General features: G+C 34.1%; 1 protein-coding gene across 1 annotated transcript in view; it reads left to right on the top strand.

Moving 5' to 3' along the window:
• LOC121374410 (N-alpha-acetyltransferase 15, NatA auxiliary subunit-like) overlaps window positions 1-20,784 on the top strand; it is a 38,881-nt gene extending 18,097 nt beyond the window's left edge. The window contains exons 10-21 of the mRNA XM_041501510.1: window positions 2,905-2,977; window positions 6,626-6,804; window positions 7,509-7,661; window positions 8,163-8,291; window positions 8,518-8,667; window positions 9,118-9,181; window positions 9,473-9,660; window positions 10,132-10,240; window positions 10,747-10,845; window positions 14,059-14,205; window positions 14,620-14,717; window positions 15,170-20,784. Of these exons, the coding sequence (XP_041357444.1) occupies window positions 2,905-2,977; window positions 6,626-6,804; window positions 7,509-7,661; window positions 8,163-8,291; window positions 8,518-8,667; window positions 9,118-9,181; window positions 9,473-9,660; window positions 10,132-10,240; window positions 10,747-10,845; window positions 14,059-14,205; window positions 14,620-14,717; window positions 15,170-15,346 (1,566 nt within the window). The 3' untranslated portion in view covers window positions 15,347-20,784. The remainder of the gene's footprint in view (window positions 1-2,904; window positions 2,978-6,625; window positions 6,805-7,508; window positions 7,662-8,162; window positions 8,292-8,517; window positions 8,668-9,117; window positions 9,182-9,472; window positions 9,661-10,131; window positions 10,241-10,746; window positions 10,846-14,058; window positions 14,206-14,619; window positions 14,718-15,169) is intronic.
• The last annotated feature ends 5,215 nt before the right edge of the window (window positions 20,785-25,999 follow it).

Genomic DNA, 25,999 nt, shown 5'->3' with positions numbered 1-25,999 from the left:
ATAATTCTGATAGACTTCTTTGTCCGGTGCAGGCTTTGAAATTCTATTTGGAGCGTACTAGAAATCTCTGGCAAAAACACGAAAGAGACTCTTTATCTTTTTCACTCGCCAACCAGGAGACATTACGAAGAATGCTTTGTCGAGATGGATTGCTGCAATCATCAAACTGGCATATGAGAAGGCGGGTATCATGTTCTGCGGAATTTCTCCGTTCGACCTCATGAGATTCAGGCAATTTCTGCTTCCCTTAATTTCCATGATTCTTTGGACATTTTCAAGGTCATGAGTGCGGGGTTTTGGAAAGGTCAACACACGTTTGACCGGTTTTATTTCCGTGATATGGCTGTTGGTCCGGACAGAACTTGGCGGATTCAATCAGTCATTGCAGGGCAGCAAGTCATTTTGGTGCGCAGGGCCACGAGTAGGAGGCGACCCTTATTTCGTCTGGTCGCTACCGGCAGGCTTTCTAGGAGATAGTCAACCATCCACCCCCCCACTCTACAAACTATCTGGGGCAGTCGAGTGTCTTTTACCATTACTTGGTGTGTGGGTTTTCTCACTTTGTTAATTTGGTTTACTTTTAATTGGGGTTGTAGTTCTTCAATTTAAAAGTCACTTTGACATTTTATATGATGTGGGTTGCTTTTTCACTGTATCATTACTTGAGACGAACACTACTGATTAAATGGGTAAGTCCTCCTTGTTTTCTTACCTCCTCCCTTTAATGTTAAATTCTCGTGCTTTAACGGTGTTATATCACGTCTGTTATAGCATTGTTGTTGTGCTAGTACGGTAAGTTGAATAAGACTATTATAATAAAAAAAATCTAATTTTCATTATTATTCAATCTTACCTATTACTAGCACAACAACCGTTACCTCCCACCCGCCCTGAGGGAGGTATTTTTTTATTCATTCATTCCGGACTTCGAATCGATAACGAGGATATATGGTCTACCCATGCGCGGGTGTAGGTTATACATCCGGCAAGGGGAGATAATTCTGCAGTGGAGGTTATAACTCAGGGTCGTATAGCATTGTTGTTGTGCTAGTACTAGGTAAGTATGAATAATAATGAAAATTAGAAACAAATTTTCTAAATAAAATCTAGTTTTTATTTTTATACCTTGATGTTGCTCTTCTTGGATAATAAATATTACATCAAAAAGTATTGTGTGACATAGCCATCTACTGCCTGCATGATGACAGGGCTCGCGCTGTCGGTAGCCAAATTAGCCATTGGCTAATTTTTACAAAAAATGGCTAATAAAATTTGCAAGTGGCTAAAATTTTGGCTAAGCCATTTTCTGTCTTCTGATGTGAACAAACGGTTACATAATCTATCCGACACCTTAAACATAATAATACTACCAAATATTCAATTAGCGTAATAGCGATCTCGCGACCGGTAACGAGAAACGGTGTCATGCAGAATACAGCGTAGGCCTTATGATGTTTGCGTATTTTAATCAACCGCAACAACATGGCACAAATTATGAAATTGTTTGGGGTGGGGAATTGACGGGTCACTTAAAAAGCAAAGAAAAAAAAAATTGAAACTAACATAAAGATTGCTATTTAAAGAAATAATGAGCTCTATATATAAAAAAAAAAAAAGCTCTCAAATTTTTATTTGGGAAGAAAGAAAAAAAAAAACCCCACCATCCATAAACATCCAACCCACCCCCATATTTCTGTATGTTTGTTAATTTAATGTCATAGGCCTTAGAAGTAGGGGTGGGTGTATGGGGTACTGGCTTCAAACTCTGGTTTTGTTATTCCTATTTATTCCAGTTTGTACACAATTAGCTGAAAAAAGATACATTTTCATATTCATATATAAATACTCAATACAGTACTGCGTAAAACAAATTTGGCTAAAGCATTTTCAATATGGCTAATAAAAATTCCATTTGGCTAATATTTCGGCTACAGGTATTTTTGATCCAGGGTGAGCCCTAGATGAAACTGATTAACTAGTAAAGAAAAGGTGCTTTACTGTAGGTATGTGGTACTAGACGGCACCTTTTTATCAGTTAATTGCGCTAGAAATGGCTACATGATGTATTGTTTTAAATCTTAACCCTGTCTTAGCTTTTAGCTTAACAGCTACTTCACCAAAATTTACTCTGTTGGCAAACCAGCCAACTTTCTTGTTTCCTTTATAATTATACAACTAATCATTATTTGTAATAATGGTACAATAAGTTTATAATGTATTCGGTTTTCATTTATATTAAATATTAATTATTTAATTATAATACTATTTATTAATTTACCATGTTTTAAGTATTGTTTTTGTTCATGACTAATAATAAGTGCTGTGAATATATTTTATTAGCCTACGGTCGGCAGTCTTTGATTACAAGTGCCCATGAGTACACTTCTAGAAAAGTTGTTTCCTAGTTTAATTTTAAGGAGTACTTGTTTCACCTGAAAGTGGTAGGTTGATGACTGAAACTGTGATATATAGAGAATTTGTCACAAATAACCTGGTTAACACTAAATTATCACATGGATTTATGACATGGATATTGTGGGTAAGTTATAGAATAAATAGAGGATACTTCCCGAGTGTCTTGTGATTTCATAATTTATCAGCACATTGATAAAAGTATGAAATCTGAGGCTTGCCGAAGATAACTAGCAGAATGACAGTGACGTCACTAATAATAGGTTTAGCGCTGAAACATACACAATGATGTAACAAAAGAAGTAACAAAAGAAGCAATATCTCCTAGGTGAATATCGCAGGAGATATTGCAAATGATAGTCACTATTAATGCCAGCAATATCTCTTACAAAAGCTGGATGATAATGACGTTATTTAGCATAGAGCAATACAGATTTTTCTGCATATCATTTGGTACTATAAATGACTGATTATTGATGTTATTTATTCTAGATCAAAATTATAGAAGAACTTGTTCTCAGTTATGAACAGCATCTGAAGTCCTGTGGATATTTTCATCCAAAAGGTATTTCATTAGATCTTGTTTTCATGAACCATTAGGTCAATCTTTAAAACTATATTGTTGGAGACGAGACGTTTTCATGATACACCTTTCTTTATACTAGTAGTCCAGGGGACAATATTTCAGAATCTGAGGTAACCGGAGGTCTGTTCACGTGGATTTTATCTAGGTAAACAATTGAATGGTTGCGTGAATTATATTTGCATAAACTGTGGATTAACTGATCGGTTACCTCAAAGTTACGTTGAAATTATATTTTAAATACCTAATTTTTAGCTCAAACATAACGTTAAAACAAAATACAAAAGAAAACATTTTATAAAACAGACCGGCCTCGGTGGCGTCTTGGTTAAGCCATTGGTCTACAGGCTGGTAGTTACTGGTTTCGGATCCCAGTCGAGGCATGGGGTTTTTAATCCAGATACCGACTCTAGACCCTGAATGAGTGCTCCGCAAGGCTCAATGGGTAGGTGTAAACCATAACTGGTTCAACAAAAGCCATGGTTTGTGCTATCCTGCCTGTGGGAAGCGCAAATAAAAGATCCCTTGCTGCCTGTCGTAAAAGAGTAGCCTATGTGGTGACAGCGTGTTTCCTCTAAAAAACAGTATCAGAATGACCATATGTTTGACGTCCAATAGCCGATGATAAATCAGTGTGCTCTAGTGGCGTCGTTAAATAAAACAAACTTACTTTTTTTTATAAAACAGATTCTTTAATGCTTGCTAAAGTTAATAATATTGTAAAAGGACTAAATATCAGCCCCGGTACTGAAACAAAATAGATACACTGCCAGATTCCTTTTCTCGTTTTGCGGTGGCCAAGTTACTTTTACTTTATCAATGGTACTTCTATACTACAGTGACGTTACATATGTTTGTTAAAGCTCATTATGTGTTGTTAGTATTCTTCAACTTTTGTGGCCCTTTTGGATTCCTGTTTACATTAAAACCATTTTCAACATGTGTAAAATATTATGTGTAATATATATATACAGTCATCTCCACTTATTTGCACATCGGTTTATAGCATAATTCGGTTAATCGACTATTTTCACCCAACACGGAACCATTTGCCCTTATAACACTACAAAACATCCGGTTAATTGCACAGACTACAGGCTATATATCGGTTATTTGCACATATAAATAACGTTTATTGTTTGTTTTTTTGTGTGCTAAATTAATGTCACAAATGACTGAGAATGTCTATCAAACTTTGGTAAAAAAAACTCAAATAAATCACCGATTAATCTGTTTTGTTTGAGCTCACTGTGTGGTAAGCCGACTGTAATCGCTGTTTACAGAGTCAACGTGTGACATCCAAATGAGATGGTGTGCACGTTACTACTGGTGAATCACAATACCCGACTACAAGATTTAAGAATGACATAATTAAGTTGAATAAACCTAAGACCTAATGTTTTGTTTGCAATATATTGCTGTTAATCAGAGGCCATCTCAATAACAGGTAACTCTCCGACTATTATTTGTACGCATGCGCACTCAACTATTGAGGCCCTATTCGATTGACGTGTTCAGGGCAATCATTGTTCTGTATCAATTATTACGTTATGTTGAGAAGCCTTGTTAATAATTAAAAGATTACAGATCAATCGTCCTAGGCAGTTATGTTTTTAATAAATGTGACTGAGAAAGGGTTGTTGTTCACTTATTCATTAGATGCAGTGTACCCTATATCTGTTAAACGCAGAAGAAACGATTTATCACTTGCTTCCCGGAAAATGTAGCGGAAAAAAAAAGACTGGTGGGGGAGGTCGTCAAAAAAACAAACATAACAAAGACCATTATTTATGGATCGTCCCTAAGTTTCTGCTATATTGTTAGACACCAATCAGTCGGACCGCACCATGAAGGTCAGTCAATTGTGTTAGACCGGTCATGCATGCAATGCAGACTGTTGGAACTGATAACGACTCACTAGCCGAACTTAACTTTAATTGCTTAACAATAGCAAAGTCATTATTTGGTGATCACAAATAATACCAAAGCTTGCCATATCTTTTGGGATGGAAAGAACACCATACCAGCAAATTCATACAAGTTCACGTAATTCTGTTCGGTCAATCAACAGCCCGGTAATTCGTAAACTGACGTCATTTTGTAAACACGTGCACCGATGAAACGTGAACTTTTTGATGGTTATGTTTCAAGTTTATCTCATTAACTACATGGCTAATACACTTTGTTTACACTAGTGGATGGTCAGTGGTTTTTTTTTTAATGCACAAAGTTTGTGTTTTTAGAAAACGACGCCAGTTTGTGTTTTTAGAAAACGACGCCAGTTTGTGTTTTTAGAAAACGACGCCAGTTTGTGTTTTTAGAAAACGTCCCCCAGTGACGGACGTTGTTGGTTTTTAAAAAAACGATTTCTGGTCTGGCAGATTAAAACAAAAATGTCATGCTAATTATATATATATATATATATATATCGATAGATATATTTTTTTACATTTATATATATCCAACTGCATGTGACGTGTTAACTGTAATAGTTCCGGTATGAAGTCTACAGGTCACAACGTAACCGATTTGCGGTTCGCGTAAATTTAATTTTGTATAACCGACACGTGAGCAGAACGGCGGTTCGCATGAACTATTGTGCCCTGTAGTCATGAAATTATTTTCTGTTATCACTGAAATGCTGTTCCATTCATATTCTGCTTTAGTGATATTTTCTACTGTCAGTAGTTACTTTAATTGATTATATGCTTCATTAAAAAAAAATGTTATTGATGTTCATAATTTCTCCAATTAAAATTTGTATGAAACTTAAAGCTAATTTTCTTATCCAATTTCCCATGTGCTGCTGATAATTAATTTTCAGGGGAGATAAATCTTACACAAAAAAAAAAAAATCTTACACCCTTAATACACACAGTTAATAAAAGGCCTTGCCAAAGACTGAATGTGCCTGAACCTCTTTTGGATATAGGCACATAAATAAAGTAACAGTAACAGTATTAAAACTTATTTATTACTAGCCAAATCCTTGTGTGGTTTGGACCCAGTTCTAATTAAGTTATTTTCTTAGGAAATCTCCGTTTGGCCAGTAATGATCAGCAACTCCAGATGAAACCATGTTGCATATGACATACTTTATCTTGACTAATTCATTTTTTCTTCGAGTCCAGAGTAAATGACTGAAGTAATGAGTAGCCTCCCTTACAAGTATAAATTCCCATGGCTTATTTTTGTGTCAAATTGATTATCTGCACACTTTAATCACTACTGAACCTGCAGAAAAATAACAATATTCACAAAAACCCATCAAAATAATGCTCTCTGATTTATATGAATTAAACCAAACGTTATATAAAGATCTTGTAAACAGAAATGATATCCTGGTACCAATTTAACGTGACCTTTGTTAAACATCAGACCTGTGAAAATTGAGAGAACAGTCGTTTGACTAGAGTCTTTAATTTTGCATAATCTATTTTTTTTATAAATAAAAAATTTGGAAATGGGTTACTTGAATACCTTTTCTGCGTCACTGATAAATGGGTGATGCAGATTTTCAATTCTCTGAGGCCTGAACATTATTTAGTAGTACCGGGTATCACAGACTGTTTGACACAAACCGCTACAGATAGGGAATCTTCTTGTTGCAGTTTTATTTATATTTGTTAGACGCTGAAACGGGTGAGGAGAAGGAACCAGCGACTGCCATACTGTGGACGTATTATTACCTTGCTCAGCATTTTGACTTCATGGGCGACATGGAGAAAGCCATGGGCTACATGGATCTCGGACTGGAGCACACGCCACTGCTCATTGAACTCTTCACGCTGAAAGCGAAATTAATGAAGGCAAGCTATGTATATATTGTTACCTGTCAGCTAAGGGGGCAGGACATAGCCCAGTGGTAAAGCATTTGCTTGATGCGTGGTCGGTCTAGGATTGATCCTCGCCGGTGGACCTATTGGGCTATTTCTAGTTCAAGCCAGTGCTCCACAGCTGGTGTAACAAAAGCCGTGGTATGCACTATCTTGTCTGTGGGATGGTGCATATAAAAAAAAACATGCTGCAAATCGAAATGAGTAGCTCATGAAGTGGCGACAGCGGGTTTCAACTCAATATCTGTGTGGTCCTTAACCATATGTCTGATGCCATATAACCGTAAATAAAATGTGTTGAGTGCGTCGTTAAATAAAACATTTCCTTCTGTTAGCTAAAGATTGTTCATACTACAAGCAATGAATTGGTCAGTAATGATTATCAAAAATTATTGTAATAAATTTGTGCATTTGAAGATAGTTTACTGGAATATTAATAAAAGTTGGGATGCATTAAATGATTACATCTTAAGGTGCCATTATCTCCATATTTTTTGTGATAAATAACTACAAATAAATCTATCCCACACATAATTTTTGCTTAATTAACTTAAGAAGATTCAAAATGTAATGTGCCACAAAAATAAAAAATAAATTTTGGCTTTATGGAATTTTAAAAGAACCCCTTTACATAATTTTATTACAGATTGTGTGATAATATGAATTTGTCATTGTAGCATGCAGGTGATATGGAGGAGGCTGTAAGGCTAATGGACGAGGCTCAGTCGCTAGACACAGCTGACCGATACATCAACTCCAAGTGTGCCAAGTACATGCTGAGAGCCAGTCTTATCCAGGAGGCATCAGACATGTGTACAAAGTTTACCAGGGTAACTCTTCTTCTCTAATGACTTTCAATGACCATTTTCAATTGCTTTCACTCCAGCCACCATACAGAGTAAACTTGTTCATCAGTTGCAATTCATTTATTCTAAACTGAGCATTCTTGTCACATGGTCACATGGTCACATGGATACCTTTATAGTTTTAATTGCAAGTTGCTAAAATGTTTGATTAAAGAAATATTAAATGAAGAACATCCTTACATAAACGATAGGATAGTAATGTGGGGGTTTTCACCTTGCATACAAATTTCAGTTGTAATTCACATTATTGTTTTGTATGAAGTTTTGGCCTTTAATCATGACCAGCTTTAATACTTTATTGTTCATTCAACAAACGCTAGAACTCAAACCCTCGAATTGACACAGGATATATGCACTTAATGTAGATTTTCCAAATTCTAGAGCATTTACTTTATCATATTTATGTGAATTTGTAATTTGTTTTCTAACATGAGGGATCCATCGTACATTTGTTTCGTTTGACAGGAAGGTGTATCTGCCACAGAAAACCTGAATGAGATGCAGTGCATGTGGTTCCAGACAGAGTGTGCCGCTGCTGCACAGAGACTTGGAAAGTGGGGAGAAGCTCTCAAAAAATGTCATGAAGTCGACAGGGTAAGACCAGTATTCGTAGATTTTGTTTTAAAGAATGCAGCATATAATGAATTGTGTTTGTCCTTCCATTCAATAATTTAGATGATGTTTATTAGTGTTAGAGAAATTACACATGTTAGACATCATAATTTGTTAAAATATAGAGCAGAATTTTAAATAATTTCAAAGAGCAATTTTGTTTCTTTCTATCATGATTTTCTTAGATGGTGTTGCCTTTTGATTTCAGCATTTTACTGAGATTATTGAAGATCAGTTTGATTTCCATACATACTGCATGCGCAAGATGACACTACGTGCCTATGTTGGTCTGCTACGGTTGGAGGACAAGCTGCGCAACCATCCATTTTATTTCAGAGCCGCTAAAATAGCCTTAGAGGTAAGAATGACTTGGCATTCATTAATCTGTCATGGGATTTGTGTCTTAGAGGCAATATGGTATTTCTAAGTTCCAAATCGCTTTAAGTGTGTAAATTGTATTCATTGTAAATATGATTTAAGAAGCAGTATATGTCATAACATAGACAGCCATTCAAATGAGTACTGTTATATGTTAAAATTTATGGAAAGGTTGGTCATAACTATATATGTATGTATGTATGTATATGTATATGTGTGTGTTTTTTAAAACAATAAAACTTTTGATTAACTTTTATGACTACCATATGCATATATATATATATATATATATATATATATATGTATATATATATATATATATATATATAAAAGGTAACCATACTTTGTGAGCTTAAAATATTAGGTTATATTTGCAAATTAATAAGATGGTTTTGTTGCTCTAATTTATTATGCTTTTCACCATTTTCAGATTTACTTGCATTTACATGATCATCCATTAAAGGAAAATGAACAAGAAAATAGTTTAGATACAGGTAAATGACAAGCTTGTTTTTAAAACACAAGTTTAATTTGATGTGGGTGGGGTTTTTTTGTACTAAGAATATGAACTAGCCAAAACATATGTTCCATATATCTCCTTTAAAGTATTAGATGTAATTTTAAAAAAAAATCCATATGAGCTAATGTAATTATATGGCAAAGTAAATTGGATACTTACAAAGTTAAATGATAACTACTTTTTTCGTGTAGTGTTTAATGCTAAAGCTTTGTCCTGAAGATTGTTTGTAGATAAAATATTGAATTTGCATCTCTGTCATTCACAGAAAATTTAACACCAAGTGAATTGAAGAAAATAAAAAGGAAACAGAAGAAAGCTGCTAAGTTGGCTGAACTGGAGAAAGAAAAGCAGAGAGCGGAACTTGAAAAACGAGAGAGTGCCAACAAGAAGGCATCTGATGGAGATTTGGATGGACCTAAAGAGGAGGAACTGGTGCCAGACAAGTTGGCAAGGGTAATATTTGATATCACTCAAATAATATACAGTCAAATCTTTGTGCTAAAGCCATAGTGAGGCACAAAAAGTGGCCTCTTTACAAGAGGGGGTGGGACTACTGAAATTGTTAGTACCTGATGATGTCAAGTGATGTCTGAAGACCTGTGGCTACTTCAATAAGTTTCGCTGTGTGTATATACAGGGATGGGAATCTGCTGCAGTTTGTATGAATTCAATTGTGTGAATTGTCTAAATCCCATGAGAAATTTGCTTAAAGGGGGGACCTGAATTCTAATATCCGTTATCAGCATTATTACTAACAATAAAAATTTAACATCATGACTCTAGCGATTTTCATGAAACTTGACATTCAGGAATAGAACGAATCAATCACAAGGGGATTTGCAGCATTTCTGATGCTTTGTTATTTTGTTCTTGCTACGCTGTAAAATTTCCAGTCATAATACCTTGTACATATTTATATTTCAGGTTTCAGATCCTTTGGACCAAGCTGTTCGATTTTTGAAACCACTACAGCTGTTATGTCCAAATCGAATAGACACTCACATATTTGCTTATGAACTCTATTCTAGAAAGGGTAAGATTCTATTGGGGTTATACAGATATGATATTGAACTTGCATTTTCAGGTTTTGGAAATTAAATTTTGACAATGACACCTATGTATGTTCATCTCACTGCAATCATTTCAGTTCCATCCAGAATTTATTTTGATTTTTGTTTTACGAGATGTTGAGTTTATTTAAAATTTTAATATACTTACCTGTGATATTCATATACTCTAAATTTTGATAAGACTTAAACCGTGTCTTAATTCAATATTAATGTTGATAATAAATTCATTCATATTTTTACCATTATTTGACACGCAATGGCCGATGTATTTTTGTGCCTGGGTGTCATTAAACATTCATTTATTCATCTCTATGCAGTTAAAAAAAATTAACAATAATAATTAGTAATTTTTTTTATAAATTCAATTTATTTCTTTTTAAACAAAACTAGGTTTTAGATTATCAAATGTTAAATATATTTAATTTCAAGGAATTTTTGTTTATTAAAATGTTAACTTTGTTATTTTCAGGTAAATTATTACTAATGCTTCAGTCAATCAAACGGGGCTTCCAAGCTGATGCAAATGATCCTAGGTTCCACGTATGTAGGATGCGATTTTTAGAACATGGTAAGATCTACATGTATATCGGACTCAAAAGTTGCAGTATTAATTAGAGCTACAATTTACTCATGTATCGTATACAGACTATACATGAATTATATTCGTTAATCAGTATCAAAAGGAACAAATATATTTTGAGTTTTCAATATTACATGCAGCAAGAATTTTTGTTTTTAAAATTAAAAATGGAAAACTACCTATGTCACTAAACTATAGTAAATTTTAAATTTGGTTTTGGAAATAAAATAATTACATCCTTACTCCTTAGTAATTGTAGCTATAGCAAATAATTGAATGAAAACATTGTATCAAGGCACTTGATCCCAGTTGATAGCAAAATGGCTACTCAATTAAACCTGGTTGTGTTCATGTTTTAACCTTCTGACTACTGCAGGCGAGATATCTCGCCCGACGTCACGTCAGTCGATATACTGTACACTGTATACAGTGCATTCCTCAATTCATATTTCCCGCCGTTTTGCACACGACACTCACCGGAAACGGAAATATAATTAAAGAAAAAAGATATTTTTTCAAAATGGTGGCTTTTGTTTTTATTTTTTCAATTGAAAATACCTTGAAATTTTGAGTTCAAAAAGTGGTTTTCGGCAAGTATTTTCGCTTGACAACAATGGCGGCACGTCGCGGTCATTTTCAGGGATCGATAGCTGATTGTGACAGCTCATTTGATAATAAGTTTGATTGTTTTACCAACAACGAAAATTACCAAATATTGCAATATGAATCGTAGTTCGGGTTTTAAAAAAAGTTCTGGTCAGAAAACCACTGTTATTGGGAATAATGGACATAAATACTGGACAGCTGGCCACAAATGCCCGTAAGTAAACACAACTTTTTCAATTTTTTGCCTAATTTTAATCACCATTAGCCGATCTAAAATAATAAAAATTACAAAAAAAGACACGAAAATAATACTTACCGATTCATATATGAACTTTATTTCATGTATTTATAAAACATTTAAGTGAATATATGTGAGTAAAAATTATAAACTTGTACCCACTCAACGTGGTTTTTGTTAAAAATTAATCCAGTAGTCTAAAGGTTAATCTCAGATTTAAAATTATATGGGAACTCTGCATTCAAGTGCACCATCAAATTATAGATAAATTTATTATAATTATTCATATTGGTGAATAATTATTCTGATGCTATGTTATTTGCCACTTAGGTCTATATTCAGGTTGCCATATAAGTTATAAAAATTGTATAGCAAATTTTGCTATGCAAAATTAGTTTTGCATAGCAAACCACACATTTTGTATAGCTTTATTCAGGAAGTCGTGACTTGATTTGATGGGTTAAAAATGCACCAATTTGCAATTTTCCACCTTTAACTAGTATATGTATAATTGTTTAAACACCAAACATAACTTTTGTGCAAGTCACTAGAGCTGCAATAAATCCAGAATAAAAAAAAGTATTGCTGTTCATGCTTTAAAGAAGAAAAAGTATTTTTAAAAGTTGTAAAGCTCTGTGGAGGTATGGTTTATGAAGTGGTACAAGAAGGTCCATTTTTTTTTTATTAATTTAAATTATATTAATATGGCACTGAACAATAAATTAATAAATGTTAATTAATAACCTCTTTACTTCTTAAATGATATTTATTATCTCTTCTCACCCCCACCAAAAAAAAAGCAACAGAAAAAAAGGTTGTTTACAAATCAAAAAAAAATGGAGAAAATATTAATATGTAATATTTCAACAATATTAAATTTGTCCACTATATATTCGCAAACTCTTGGGTGTTTGCAATTTTACGACAAGTAAGTGTGCCATGTCCATGAGACGGATCGCTAGCTAGGCATTTCCCATCCCAAACCCCCAACATTCAAGTAATGTCGTAGGATAGGATACATAGAGGTTATTACCAGTGTTTTTTGGTATCGTCAATATCATATATTAGGAATAAAAATTGTATTATGCGAGCATAATACAATATTTTTACTCCTAATATATGATATTGAAGATACCGAAATACACGAGGGTAATAATCTCTTTATCATACAAGCTCAAGCTTAATACAACGTGTGTTTGTAAACTGTACATGCAACTTTAATTCCAGTCCTCCATTACAGGATGTTCAAATGACGTAATAATATGTGGTGCGGTGTATTTTTGAATGGAAATGACGTCAAACTCGATTGACGTCATTTTGGATGTCCTTACATCAAAATAAAGTTATGCCTAACGTTTTTTGTTTTCTGAACGCTGGACAGCTTTCAGCGTCAAATTGCCATTGAAATGTTTTTATTTGATGACTATGAATACATAGTCAGTCATGGAGTGTCGCCCAAGTACGTTCGCTTAAATGTCAATAAACCTAGTGCCGAGACCTTGACTAATTTACATCTAATTTGCAAAGTTATCAAAATCTTAAAGTATGTGATCTGAAAAATATCACATACTTTGATTGCACTGAAAATGTAGGATATTATATAATAAAATGGAAGGACGGGGCAAGTTCCACTGAATGACCACTTCAGGAACCAGTCAAATTAGATTGCAAATGTTTAGCTAAAAACGGCCGGCTGAACAAAAGCAATACTGATTGTTTGCAAGCATATTTTCCCCAAAACACATCACTGGTTTTACACTTTCACTTTCTGGGCCGAGTTCAGCCAGACCGAACCAAAAAGAATGTTAGTAGACTGGTTTATGCGCTTCATGGTAAACCAAATTGCAAAGTCTGGAACCAATCAAATAGTTTGTTAATGTTAGTGAAATGTTCACTGACTGAATATTCTCAAATTTTCACCTCGTTTTTGGCCATTGATTGTAATTTTGTTTTTGCATACAAAACAAAATTTTATTTAAAGTCTTTCAGAGAAATATGTATTATAATTTAGTTGCCCATCTGACATGAATAACAACTAAAATTCCATAATAATTATTTTTACCTGAATAAACCGTTGAAGTTGAACATGTTTTTTTTTGTACTCCATTACCGATGAAAAACAAAACTATTTCATTTATTAATTAAAGCAAAAAAATATCACAAAACTATTCAAAAATGCATTTGACTAGCAAACCACAATATTAATGTCGCCTTTTTCCGATGTGATACTGCTTATTTCGCACCCTGATATTAATTGTCTAGCAAGTTAAATTGTTAGTTAATATACATTAATTCTTTTTAAATATTATAATAAATATTGTGCTACAGGATTTTGCAACTGTTTTCTTTTTTGTCAGTCACAACCAGGCAGAAAGAACTGAGTGAACCCATCAAATCTGTGATATCCTGTGAAGTGGAGAAGTTGTACAAAGGCAAAGACGCCAAAACCATTAATGAAGAATTTATAGCAAGTAACTCCAAGTCATTAGAACATCTACTGGCAGGTATGTACTCCACATCACTTGAGGTTTCTCATCTAAAACAGTTTAAATGTAGGTTTGTCAAAATAACATGCTGGTCTGGTTTTTTGCCGCTGAATATTGACAAGTCTTGATTGTAGTTGAAAATAAATTTGGTTTGTGCTTGTACTACTTGTTTTTCCAGCAAAAGCTAAGTTTTGGGGCAAAAATGTTCTTCGTAGTTACTTCGGTTCCTTACTTAGTTAACTTTTCAAGATTCTGTAAGCATGAAAATGGGCATATATGTTTCAGAATAAAAAATGTACATCTTAATGATAGGAAAGGTACCAAATAAAAATATTTGCTTCAATCTGTAATTTTTTGTTGTATAATTTGAAACATGAAATGAATTATGGAGAGAAATGTGGTATTGACTTAAAATGATGGATTGCATTGTAGGTGCTCGTATTATGTATGAATTGGACCCATCAACTCAACAGAGGGCTACCTCATTGGCAATGACCCTATCAAAGGATGTCAAAGGAGTGACAGTCAAGGTAGTTTTTACATGGCACTTGTTATTTTGCTGTTTATGTTCAGTTTTACATAATTGTTTTAAAGTACTTCTTTATGTAGCATTTGCTTGTTTTCAGCTATTGCAAATACTAAATCTCTTGAACTAGTTTTTAAGATAATAATTTGTATCATTTCATTAAGCAAATATTGATGACATTTTGTTTAAATACATTAAAAAAACAAACCTATACTCTTTTTAGTGTTTACTTTAGATGGTATTTTTTTTCATACATAATAATTTCTAATTTTATTCACAAGTTTGCATCTCTTAGCCCCCCCCGACCCGCCCCCCCCCCCCCCCCCCCACAAGGCTATTCGTTTCTTTTCATGATGCGACATAGTGTGACTAAGAACAGTGTCCACGCACAACATCACAATCCCAGTTAGGCAATGTTGATAAATAAAGATACCTTTTCTTTTTCTCTTTCGTTAGAACTGCATTGAAGTTCTGGAGTGTTTGTGCAGAGGCGATTTCGGCAAGTGTGAGAAGGCCGCACGGGACTATACAGCAATGTGTCATAATATTTTCCCTTATGCAACAGCTTTTATGATTCCTGCTAACACACAGTCAGACCAGATAGTAGTAGCAAATGGATCGGCATCCTCCTAGGCTATTAAATTGAGACACGAAAATGGTTTGCATATCCAAAGACGATGGAATAATAACTAATAAAAACAATTGTTGGTGGTGAACTGATTTGTATGTACCAGTACTTTTAGGTACTGCATTTAATAAACCATGGCAGTTCTTGCATGCTGAAATGTTTGGTTATAAAGGCTTTGTTGCCTAGTCAGGTTTGCTGTATTAAAAAAATGGAAGTGTTTATGTAACTATGACTATCAAAACTACTGATCTTATTTGATGTGTGTTTAAAAAAAAAAGAAAAAAAAAGTGACTAAGAACAGTGTAAAAAAATTGTTGAGCTACCTGTTGTAAAACCTGTGATAAAAATTGTTTCATACATGAATCAGACCAATTCTTGGAGAGCAAGAATGCCCGTGCGGTGTACAGACTCCCTGATGTTTAGATGGGGAAGACGATCTATTGCTCTTAACACACCACGTGTCTGTTGTATTAGTTTACCACAATTACGTCAATTCACATTTCATGTTTTAGATCTGTTTCTGTTCCTGCATTTGTTGCTACTGCAATTAACAGGATTTCAAAAGAAAATTGGCAGTAGAGGAGATAACCATTTTCAAAACATGTTGTTATATAACATGAAGCTCTCTTTATAAAATGAGTGGAAATGTTTGAAAGGAATTGTAATATATATAATTGTAATTGTGTTTAAATGTGTATTAGGCAAGTGCTTCACGTAACTCGGGACTTACACAACATGATAGAGCTGTATGGAGCAAAATATTAATGTAGGTAGTGATAGGCATTGGGGTTTTTCCCCCTTATAAAACTACATACTGATGCAGTTTGTAATACTGAGTTGGCAGGTATGTAAATTTGCTGAATTGTTCCATCACAAAGCATCTGTATAGATGATGTTTAAAAAAAAAAAAAGACTCAACATGAAACTTTGTGTACACTTCGTTTCACAAATAATCCAGATATTTGTGATTGTTAACACTTGCTGTATTCTGTCGACATCATAATGTATTCCTAAGTAGTTAATCAGAAAGCAGATAACTGACAAGTAATGGAAGTGTAATCTAATGGGGATGGCAAATGGTAATGTCTGCTTTCCTCAGCAGTTATTTAATTTTTTAAATAAACATTAACAGTAGTGCCAAATTAGTTTTCCTATTTGCTTGTATGATCCGAACAACAAAACCACTTAACATTCAAACTAATAGTGCAGCTTACAATTCAAGCTAATATAGCACAAGGCAGTCCAAGGGATGTTTTGGGTGGGATGTAGCCCAATGCTAAACTCCTCGCCTGATGTGCGATCCATCTAGAATTGATGAACATCGATGGGCACTTGGGCTATTTCTCATTCCAGCTAAAAAAAAGCTGTCGTATGTACTATCCTGTCTGTGGTATGGTGCATATAAAAGATCCCTGGCTGCTAATTGAAAAGAATAGCTTATGGCATGGCAGCAGCTGGGTTCCTCTTTCAGTATTTTTATGGTCCTTGACATTAAAATGTGTTGTGTGTGTTAAATAAAATATGTTGGGGTTTTTTCCCCCAAGGGATGTTATGGTATAGTTGTGATGGTATGCTGACATAATGTCCTTCAATCTGTCTACTGATGACATGCGATCTGCTTCATGTATCGAGTTGACATGTTTTTCCAATTCAGGCAGTGAGGAGGTTTGATTATTTTGTGATTACAAATACATTGAAAAAAGAATAACAAACCTTAAATGCTTGATATACCCAATACTGCAAGACACCTCATAAAGTCTATGATTGCAAACTATAGAGGTTTTAAATTTTGAACATCGATTTTACATCAAACGTAATAATCTCGCCAGTCTAAAAATATTCTCTCTACACAAATGTGGTTTTTGGTGGCTTGAATATTAAGATTTTGTTAACATGTTTTGGGAGGATTGTTCTATCTTTGATGTCATGACAACGTGAAGTGCTTGCCAAGATTGTGTGTGTGTGAGAATGTGAGCGTGCTCAGTATAATATGCACTGCAGACGTCTAATGTGATATTGTCTGCCCGAGTTTGGTCCAAACTTAGAGAAACTGTTTTAGTTAAGAAGTTTGGATCTTTAGATCATGATGTTCATAAATGTTTTTTAAATATAATTTTTGAAAAATTAATTTTAAAACATTAATTATCTTGCAAGTTGTAAAATGTAATTATTTATTATCTCTCTATGTTCATGTATTATATATATTTTTGGCACACAGTATCATTTCGGTGCCATCTGAATCTTATGCGCCATGTTGTTATTTTATTAAACAATTTTCAACATTAATTAGTCTTCTACCAACTCTGTCAACTACTGCTTTTTAAAAAAAAACCCACCAAAAAAGCCATTTCCATTCCGTAACTGGAAATTTATAATAGATACTGCATCATTGGATTTCATTTCTCTTATTCAGCATTTTATTAAGAAAAATTCTAAAACCTGAATATGCTTCACAGTATTTGAATTGTATGTTGGACGTTTTTTAAATTCTAAGTTAAAAGATATTTAAACAAAGTAAGACCTCTTTCCGGCTGACAGATACAAAGAAATAAAATAGTTTTTTTTTTTTTTTAATTGCATTATCCTTAGCTGTTGGGAGACCCAAAAATTATTTCAAATCTAATTTAAATTTAATATATTATCTCATTTCGTTAGCATTTATGTCTACTGCTCCTGATACCATTTTCCAGTGGTTTATATATGTATTTTATAGTTTATATATAAAAGGTATAGGTCTCTGTACCTCATCTGAGGTGATATAAATGATTGGTTGTTGGATTTCACTTGGCAGGTGGTTCCATGAAATAACACAATCTATGTGTAACTGTTCAACTGAGAAGCTCATAGCAGTAAAAAAAAAAAAATTCACTTGTTTTGAACTGAAAGGCTTCAGTGATAATATTGCATGGTTTTGTATTTTTCTAAGTAGTTTCAGAGTTCATACAAAATGAATGATACTAGGATTGGCTATCGGGAAGAAGCCTACATAAAAGCCTATCCCTAAAGTCGTTTCAAAAGGTTAATGACCTAGGTTAAAGATTGTAAAAATGTTATTCATAAATGATTGATGCATTCTATATCTTTCAAGCCATTGACCCGAATTTCTGGGGTACTAACAATATGAATTTAGTACAAAGTCTAAACCAAGAGAGAGAGACATTAGATTTGTCAAAAATCACAATTTAGGCAAATGTAAGTGGTCATGTTACCTTTACTGAATTAACAGCTTAAATCGGGGGTTACACTGGACAAAATTTGTTTTAGCCAATTTTCAGATATGTAGGGGATTTGTCTGAAAATTATTAAAAAGCAGCTAAATTTTATTAGCCAAATAAAAATTAGCAGTTGTCTAATTTGGCATTAGGGCAGGGTGAGACCTGAGCTTAGCTTTCCTTAAATTGAAAAAGAAAGAAAAAGTAAACCTTTCGAGTTCCTGCTGTTGGCTGCTGTGGTGTTGTTTAAAACACAAAAATCAATCTCTGTATATATATATATATACATGTATATATATATATATATATATACATGTATATATATATATATATAATTCACATAGAATAGATGTATACATGTTCGAGTAGTATTGGCCCCAAAATTGTTCAACCACTGTTAAGAAAAACACATAAGATAGTGTAACAGAGACAATGTGGTTTTTAGTTTGTGATAATCCCCACTCTTCCCCTCTCCCTCCCACCACCACCCCCCCCCCCCCCCCCCCCCCCCCCAATCCACAATCCACCATGATAGAAGAATAAAAAACAAATAAACCCAAGATAACTTCAGTCTAGAACAGCTAAGGAATGCTTGATACTTTAGCACAGCAGTTGAAGTAAGTAACCTCTTTAAACAATATCAGTTGAAGTAAGTAACCTCTTTAAACTATCAGTTGAAGTAAAGTAACCTCTTTAAACAATATCAGTTGAAGTAAAGTAACCTCTTTAAACAATATCGGTTGAAGTAAGTAACCTCTTTAAACAATATCAGTTGAAGTAAGTAACCTCTTTAAACCTTTAAAAAAAAAAGTATATGGTATTTTACCATGCGATTACCGTGATTAGAGTAATGCCATGTTTATCATTTTCAAGATTCCTTTACAGTAAATTTGGATTTGCATAATTCAACTTTTAGTTTCACAAAGCATGGACCTATTTACTAAACACCCCTGATTTCTTGATTGTGAAATTTTTTGTGTGTATAATTTAAAGTTTCTTACAGAATGTGATTTAAATATGTTGATGAGTGCTATATATGCTAATTGCGAGTGTTTATAAAATTCAGTTTTTTTTAAAAAGAAGAGATTATCCAAAATCTTATCTGCCGTTATATTCATTATGTTACAGAGATTATCATTATAGCTTTGGTATTTCCCATAAATGTTCACTAAAATTTATAAAACCATTGAAATTAATAAAACCATTTGAAATAGCATTGCTTGCACCAAATAATTATAAGTTGCAATTAGCATCATAAATTCATAGTTAAAATCATTTTAAAATTTACTTAACCACTGATTAAGTTAACTTGAATTTGCACCTGGTATACAAAGTACATGGCTGCAAGTTCTATGCCTAAACTTTTAGTATATTTAGTGCATCTTTTTCAAAAATATATATTATCCAGCATTTGAAATGTATGTGTGTGTCCATGCAAGTAAAAATTTGCAAAAGAAGTAAAATGTACCATACTTATCTGGGGCCTAATTCACAAAGGTCTCTTAGGCTCTGTTAGACAACATGCGGAAAGTAGCAAAGTTAGGGTCTACTACCATTTTGATTGTTGAAATTGAACAATATTATTTTGTTGTCCCAGAAATGGTATAAAATGCTGCTCCATATTTTTGTCTCGCCATTATGTAGTGAAAAGGTGAGGGATGTGTATTTCTTTTCCAGCAGCAGTAGCAGTGGTGACAACTTGTGCGTTAAAAGTTCTGTGTTTAGATAAGTTTCTCACAAACTTGTAAAGTCCTAGATAAACGAAACTGTTTGCAGTTGCACCAGTGGATGTTCATAACAGAGCACCAAAAACTTTATGGTAGGCAAGTCATTCAATTCGGTGTATAGCTGATGTGTCTGCTTTTTATATGGACTGCACCCATTTCACATTCTGAGCTATGTTAGTATACTGTTTTGTGTTTGTCAGTCTGTCATGTGATGAATCCGTTTTCTTATTCTGCTTTAACCTTTTTTTGTGTGTGTGTGTGTGTGTGTGTGTGATATTAGCCAGTTGCATGTAAAATGTGGATAATAAAACCATTTGCATCCGAGTGGAAATACCAATGCTACAATGTTATGCTTTGTAAGAACCGTGTGTAACTGATTGTGTAGAATATGATGGAAATGTGTATTTTCAACAGCATCTCCACTGAACCCATGTCTGTGCTTTTCAGAAAGACGAGTGTGCTACTTGTGAATAAAATTTATTCATCTTTTTTATGCATTCCTAACACTGTCTTTGGTTTTCTTTTTGATTCACAGGCCTTGCTCAAATATTAAACCATGTCTAATGCTAGGCTCAGACTACCAACTGCCAGCACAAAGTTGGCCAACTTTCTGCTATCACGACTTCTATGACGGGGGAGCGGGGAGCGGGGGGTTCTGCACTACATTTTTGGAGATACTTTTTTTTTTTTTAAGCTATTTTCAGTGTATGTATGTATATAATAATATATTGAATTATTGGTTATATGTATAAATGTTTGGGTCTATCCACAAAGTACCAGTATTCTGTACAGAGAACAATCCATGATTCCAACGATGATTGAAATATGTTGCAGCATTTTGATCTTGCCCATCTGTAAATAAATAAATTGTGTTCATGCCAAATGTTTTTTCTCTCGGTGGAACTTTATTTTTAGTGTTCATAGAGCATTCAGGAAATTAATATAATAAATTGGAGTTGGTTACAAGTTTAAAAATGTATTCTACAATAAATGTACAAATAAAAAGTTGTTGCCAACATGGCTACATCTAAATTATTTTAACTTTTAGGGATGAGTTAGGCTCACTATGAGGACTTTTCCGTGAACATGGTCGACCCATTTCAATAAATATGGATCGATAGTTGTTTATGTATGTATCTGCCGGTTTCTAAGCAACAAGGTTGGTGTGAATTCTGTCAGAACTTGTTTTTCATTTGAATCTCTTGATATAAGAGGCCAATAATGTAGATCCACCTTTACTGATGGTATACCAAGTCGAAATTATTGTCATTGAAACCACCTCGATGTCTAGTTTTGGAAATGTAGATTGTAGTCTGGTGAATTAAACTTTTATGCTGAAATGTAGAAGAAAACAGTGTGGGGGTTCTATAGGGTTTGTCTTCGTCCGTCCGTCAGTCCTGAATATGGTTTTACAAACTGCAATTCTTAAGATGCGGAGCTGAAATGTGGCATATATGTCAATTTTTTAATAGTTGTGGTCCTTAAACTTGTGAAATCTTAACATTTTTCTGAGAGGGTAACCGTGCAAGTAGCTAACGGTGTGAACCACATTCAACCATGCAACTACCATCTCTCCATGCTCACACTGTCACCATTACGTACATTTTTTCCATTAGTAACGAGGGATATTTTATATGCACCATCCCACAGGCATGATAACATACCACGGCCACTGATATACCACTCGTAATGCACTCACTGAAACGAGAGATAGCCCAATGTACCCACCGACGGGGATCGATTCCAGACCGACTGCGCATTATGGACGAGAGAAAGACCGGAAACCAGGGGCGAGTTAGACACCGAGCAGAAAAACGTCCGCTAAACAAGTTTTATGCGCTTCAGAGTAAAACAAATGGGCACGTCGGAATCCAATCAAATAGTTTAGCTGTCTGTACTCTGTTCGTAGTTTTGTCAGTTATGTTTCTAGTACCCAGGGCCCCGTTCCACGAAGCGATCTTATACCTAAGATTACCTTAAGCGCATAGCTATCCTATGCACTTAAGTTAATCTTAGAGCTAAGGTCGCTTCGTGGAACAGAGCCCAGGACACATTGGGTAATGTTAATACTCGATGGTTTAGTATCTAAGATTCGCAGTAATATCAGTACACAATGTTTTAGTATCTAGGATACATCGACTATTAGAACTTAATAATAATAATAACTGGCTTCACACTTCAGAATTAATTATTGGCTTTTTGATAAATGTTCTTTTTCAATATTATATCTGAACAGTTTCAACTTATTACGCAATAATGGTTACAACGTATCGATTGCGGTTGTTACAAACCGCAGGATATTTCAGATTTCGTTAAAGTATGGTTTTTTTTTAAATAAATACACCACTGGAGCACATTGATTTATTAATCATCGACTATTGGATGTCAACCATTTGGTAATTTTGACACAGTTTTTGAGAGGAAGTCCGCTACATTTTCCCATTTCTAGCAAGGTATCTTTTATATGCATCATCCCACAGACAGGATAGCAAAGCCTTTGATATACCAGTCGTTGTGCACTGATTGGAACGAGACATAGCCCAATTGGTCCGACCCACCGAGATCTCGGACCGACCGCGCACCAAGCGAGTGCTTTACCACTGGGCTACGTTCAGATTTTGATGTGTACATTTGCCTGTTGTAAAGCACTGGTTGGAAATAACCGATAATATTGTGGAGATAGGGATCGATCCAACAGCAAGGGTGGTGGTGGTAGTGTTATTTCTCCTTATGCTCTTCTTTTCTTCTAATTCTTCTTTAAAATGCAAACTAAATATAAACATATGTACGTCATTATTATTCAAAACTACCGATATTCACAGCGGTCAATATATTAAATAAGGACTGTGTGTTAACTAATTCAAAATGGTGTTTTTACTAAAAGAAACAAATCCAGTAGGGAGGGGATGTAGACGGGGACCCAATAGCACCATATCTTTTTATATTGTGCGCTGAGATCATGGGAAATTTGTTTAGAAAGGAGGAGTCAATTAAAGGAATAGTAATAGAAAAAAGAGAATATAAAATAATGCAATATGCAGACGATACAGCTATAACACTCGATGGGACAGAAGCTTCACTAAGGAACACATTAAATTTAATAGATCAATTTTCTAAATTCTCAGGATTGAAACCAAATATTAAAAAAACTATTGCTATTTGGATCGGATCAAATTCAAATAATACCCATAATCTATGTAAAGATAAAATCTTAAAATGGTCACAAAAGAATTTTACCTTCTTGGGAATTAAATTTAGTGCCCAGTAAAATCAAATTGTACAATTAAATTATACTGACAAAATTGAAGAGATTTCAAAGTTACTGAATACTTGATCTAAACGTCATCTTACTATGCTGGGTAGAATTACCTTTGTCAAATCCTTGGCTCTATCTAAACGTGTTCACCGTATTCTCAGTATCCCCAATCCAGATAATGGCATAATAAAAACAATCAACAAGATCTTTTATTCATATATTTGGAAGAGTTCCATAGATAGAATTTCTCGGAATTCGCTAATGCAGGATATAGAAAATGGTGGTTTAAAAATGGTAAACTTAGAATATTTTATGAATTCCTTAAAATTAACATGGATTAGAAGAGTAATAAATGGACACGATTCATTATGGTATCATATTCTTAGATGTTACATCCCAAACAAAAATATTTTATTTACTAATATAGGAGATGATTACCATAAACTGTGTGGGAATTTTTTTACAAATATGTTCTGGAAACGGGTATTCAATATACTAGCATTATTCAAAAAGAAAGTGGAACTTAACGAAAATGATTTAAGTTCTGAACCATTGTGGTTCAACTCCCTAATTAAAATTGGTAACAAAAGTGTTTATTACCAGAATTGGAATATAGTAGGTATAACAAATGTACATGATATGTATGACCCAGATGGCAACTTATTTAAATATGATGGATTTTGTGAATTTTATGGCTTTCATCCACCATTTACTACATTTGAAGGGTAAAGGCTGCAATATTACATACATGGCCATTTTTATCCACCAAACCACTTTCAGCTGACTTTCTATTTTGGCCAAAGTATATAAATACCATAATACAAAACAAACAGGGGTCAAAACATATATATAACACCTAAAAAATATACTGAACAAAATGAGAAACTTCCGCTAAATTTGCTTGAACATAACTTGATGAAAACAAACCGGGGGAATAATTGTTATATATGCGTTTAAAGAGTGTTCCATGATGCATCGTTTGGTGCAAAAATCATGGCCATAGGTTAACAGAAACTGGGAGAAATTTTGACCAAGTGTGGTAGGGGTTAAACAAAATAAACCACCCACTTAATAACGGGTATGACCACCTCTTGAATTGACCACTGCAGTGCATCGCAGGCGCATAGAATTGACTAAAGTGTTGATTTCTGCCTGTGGAATATTGTTCCATTCCTGAATGAGCGCTTGACGAAGCTCGTTAACGTTAACGGGTGGGTTGGGACGACGCCTCAATCGTCTGTCCAGACTATCCCAGACATGCTCGATGGGGTTGAGATCAGGACTTTTAGCGGGCCAGTCATCAATGAAATCAATGTTATTTGTCCTAAGAAAATTTACAGTGTCTCTAGCTGTATGAGAGGTGGCATTATCATGCTGAAAAATCGAGATGTTGGCGTTGTTATGGAACAGAGGAATGACGTGATGAGCGAGAATGTCATCGCGGTAACGTTGAGCATTTAAATTGCCATCAATGACGACTAGTGGTGAACGATAACCATGGGCAATGGCTGCCCAGACCATGACAGAACCCCCACCCCCGAAACGATCTCGTTCAAGAACACAACAGTCAGCATAGTGTTCATTTCTCCTACGGTAGACGCGCACCCTGCCATCACCACGTTGTAAAGAAAATCTGGATACTACACGGGACATGTCGAACCATGCATACACGTGCAAATTGAATTTCACGTTGTCGACGATTACCAGTGCAAAAATAATCGATAAAATTCATGAATCCTGATAATACAGCTCAATGCTAATACTACCTATATAATTTCATTACACAATGAATTCTTTAACACAACAAATACTATATGTACAAATCGGAAGTTTCTTTTTTTGTTCAGTATATATCTAAATGGGAAAGAGAATTAAATTTTGAACAAGAATACAATTGGTGGAAAAGTATCAACAGCAATGTGTTCAGTATATCTAAGGATACCAAATTAAGATGGTTCCAATATAGAATAATCCAAAGAATTCTCCCTACAAACAAGTTTCTCTATAATATTAGAGTGATAAGCAGCCCACATTGTAGCTTCTAAAATGCGTCTATTGAAAGGTATACGCATTTATTTTTTGATTGTGTACACGTCCAAAATTTAATTAAACAAGTCGAGCAATGGATAAAAGAATCGGCAGACATTATAGTTATCTTCTCTCGTACCAGTTTTCTTCTTGGCCACTCAAAGAATAATATCATAATTGACATTATTGCTCTTTTGACAAAGCAATTTATATATAGTTCAAAATTTCAGAAGAAATCACTAGATATTAAAATATTAAATATTTATATACATTCTTATTATATATTAGAAAAAAAAATGTATTCCAATAAAATCAAATATAATGAATTTATTAAAAGATGGAGTGTATACCATAAGTTGTTTGAATAAATATCTCTAGGTCATCCAACACTGACAGTATCTTAAGTATTTATTACCATATATACATGTATAAACA

This window comes from Gigantopelta aegis, chromosome 6 (assembly GCF_016097555.1).
Source record: "Gigantopelta aegis isolate Gae_Host chromosome 6, Gae_host_genome, whole genome shotgun sequence".
NCBI lineage: Eukaryota > Metazoa > Mollusca > Gastropoda > Neomphalida > Peltospiridae > Gigantopelta > Gigantopelta aegis.
The sequence above is the reverse complement of the archived record's forward strand: the minus strand, read 5'-3'. Positions and strand labels throughout refer to the sequence as shown.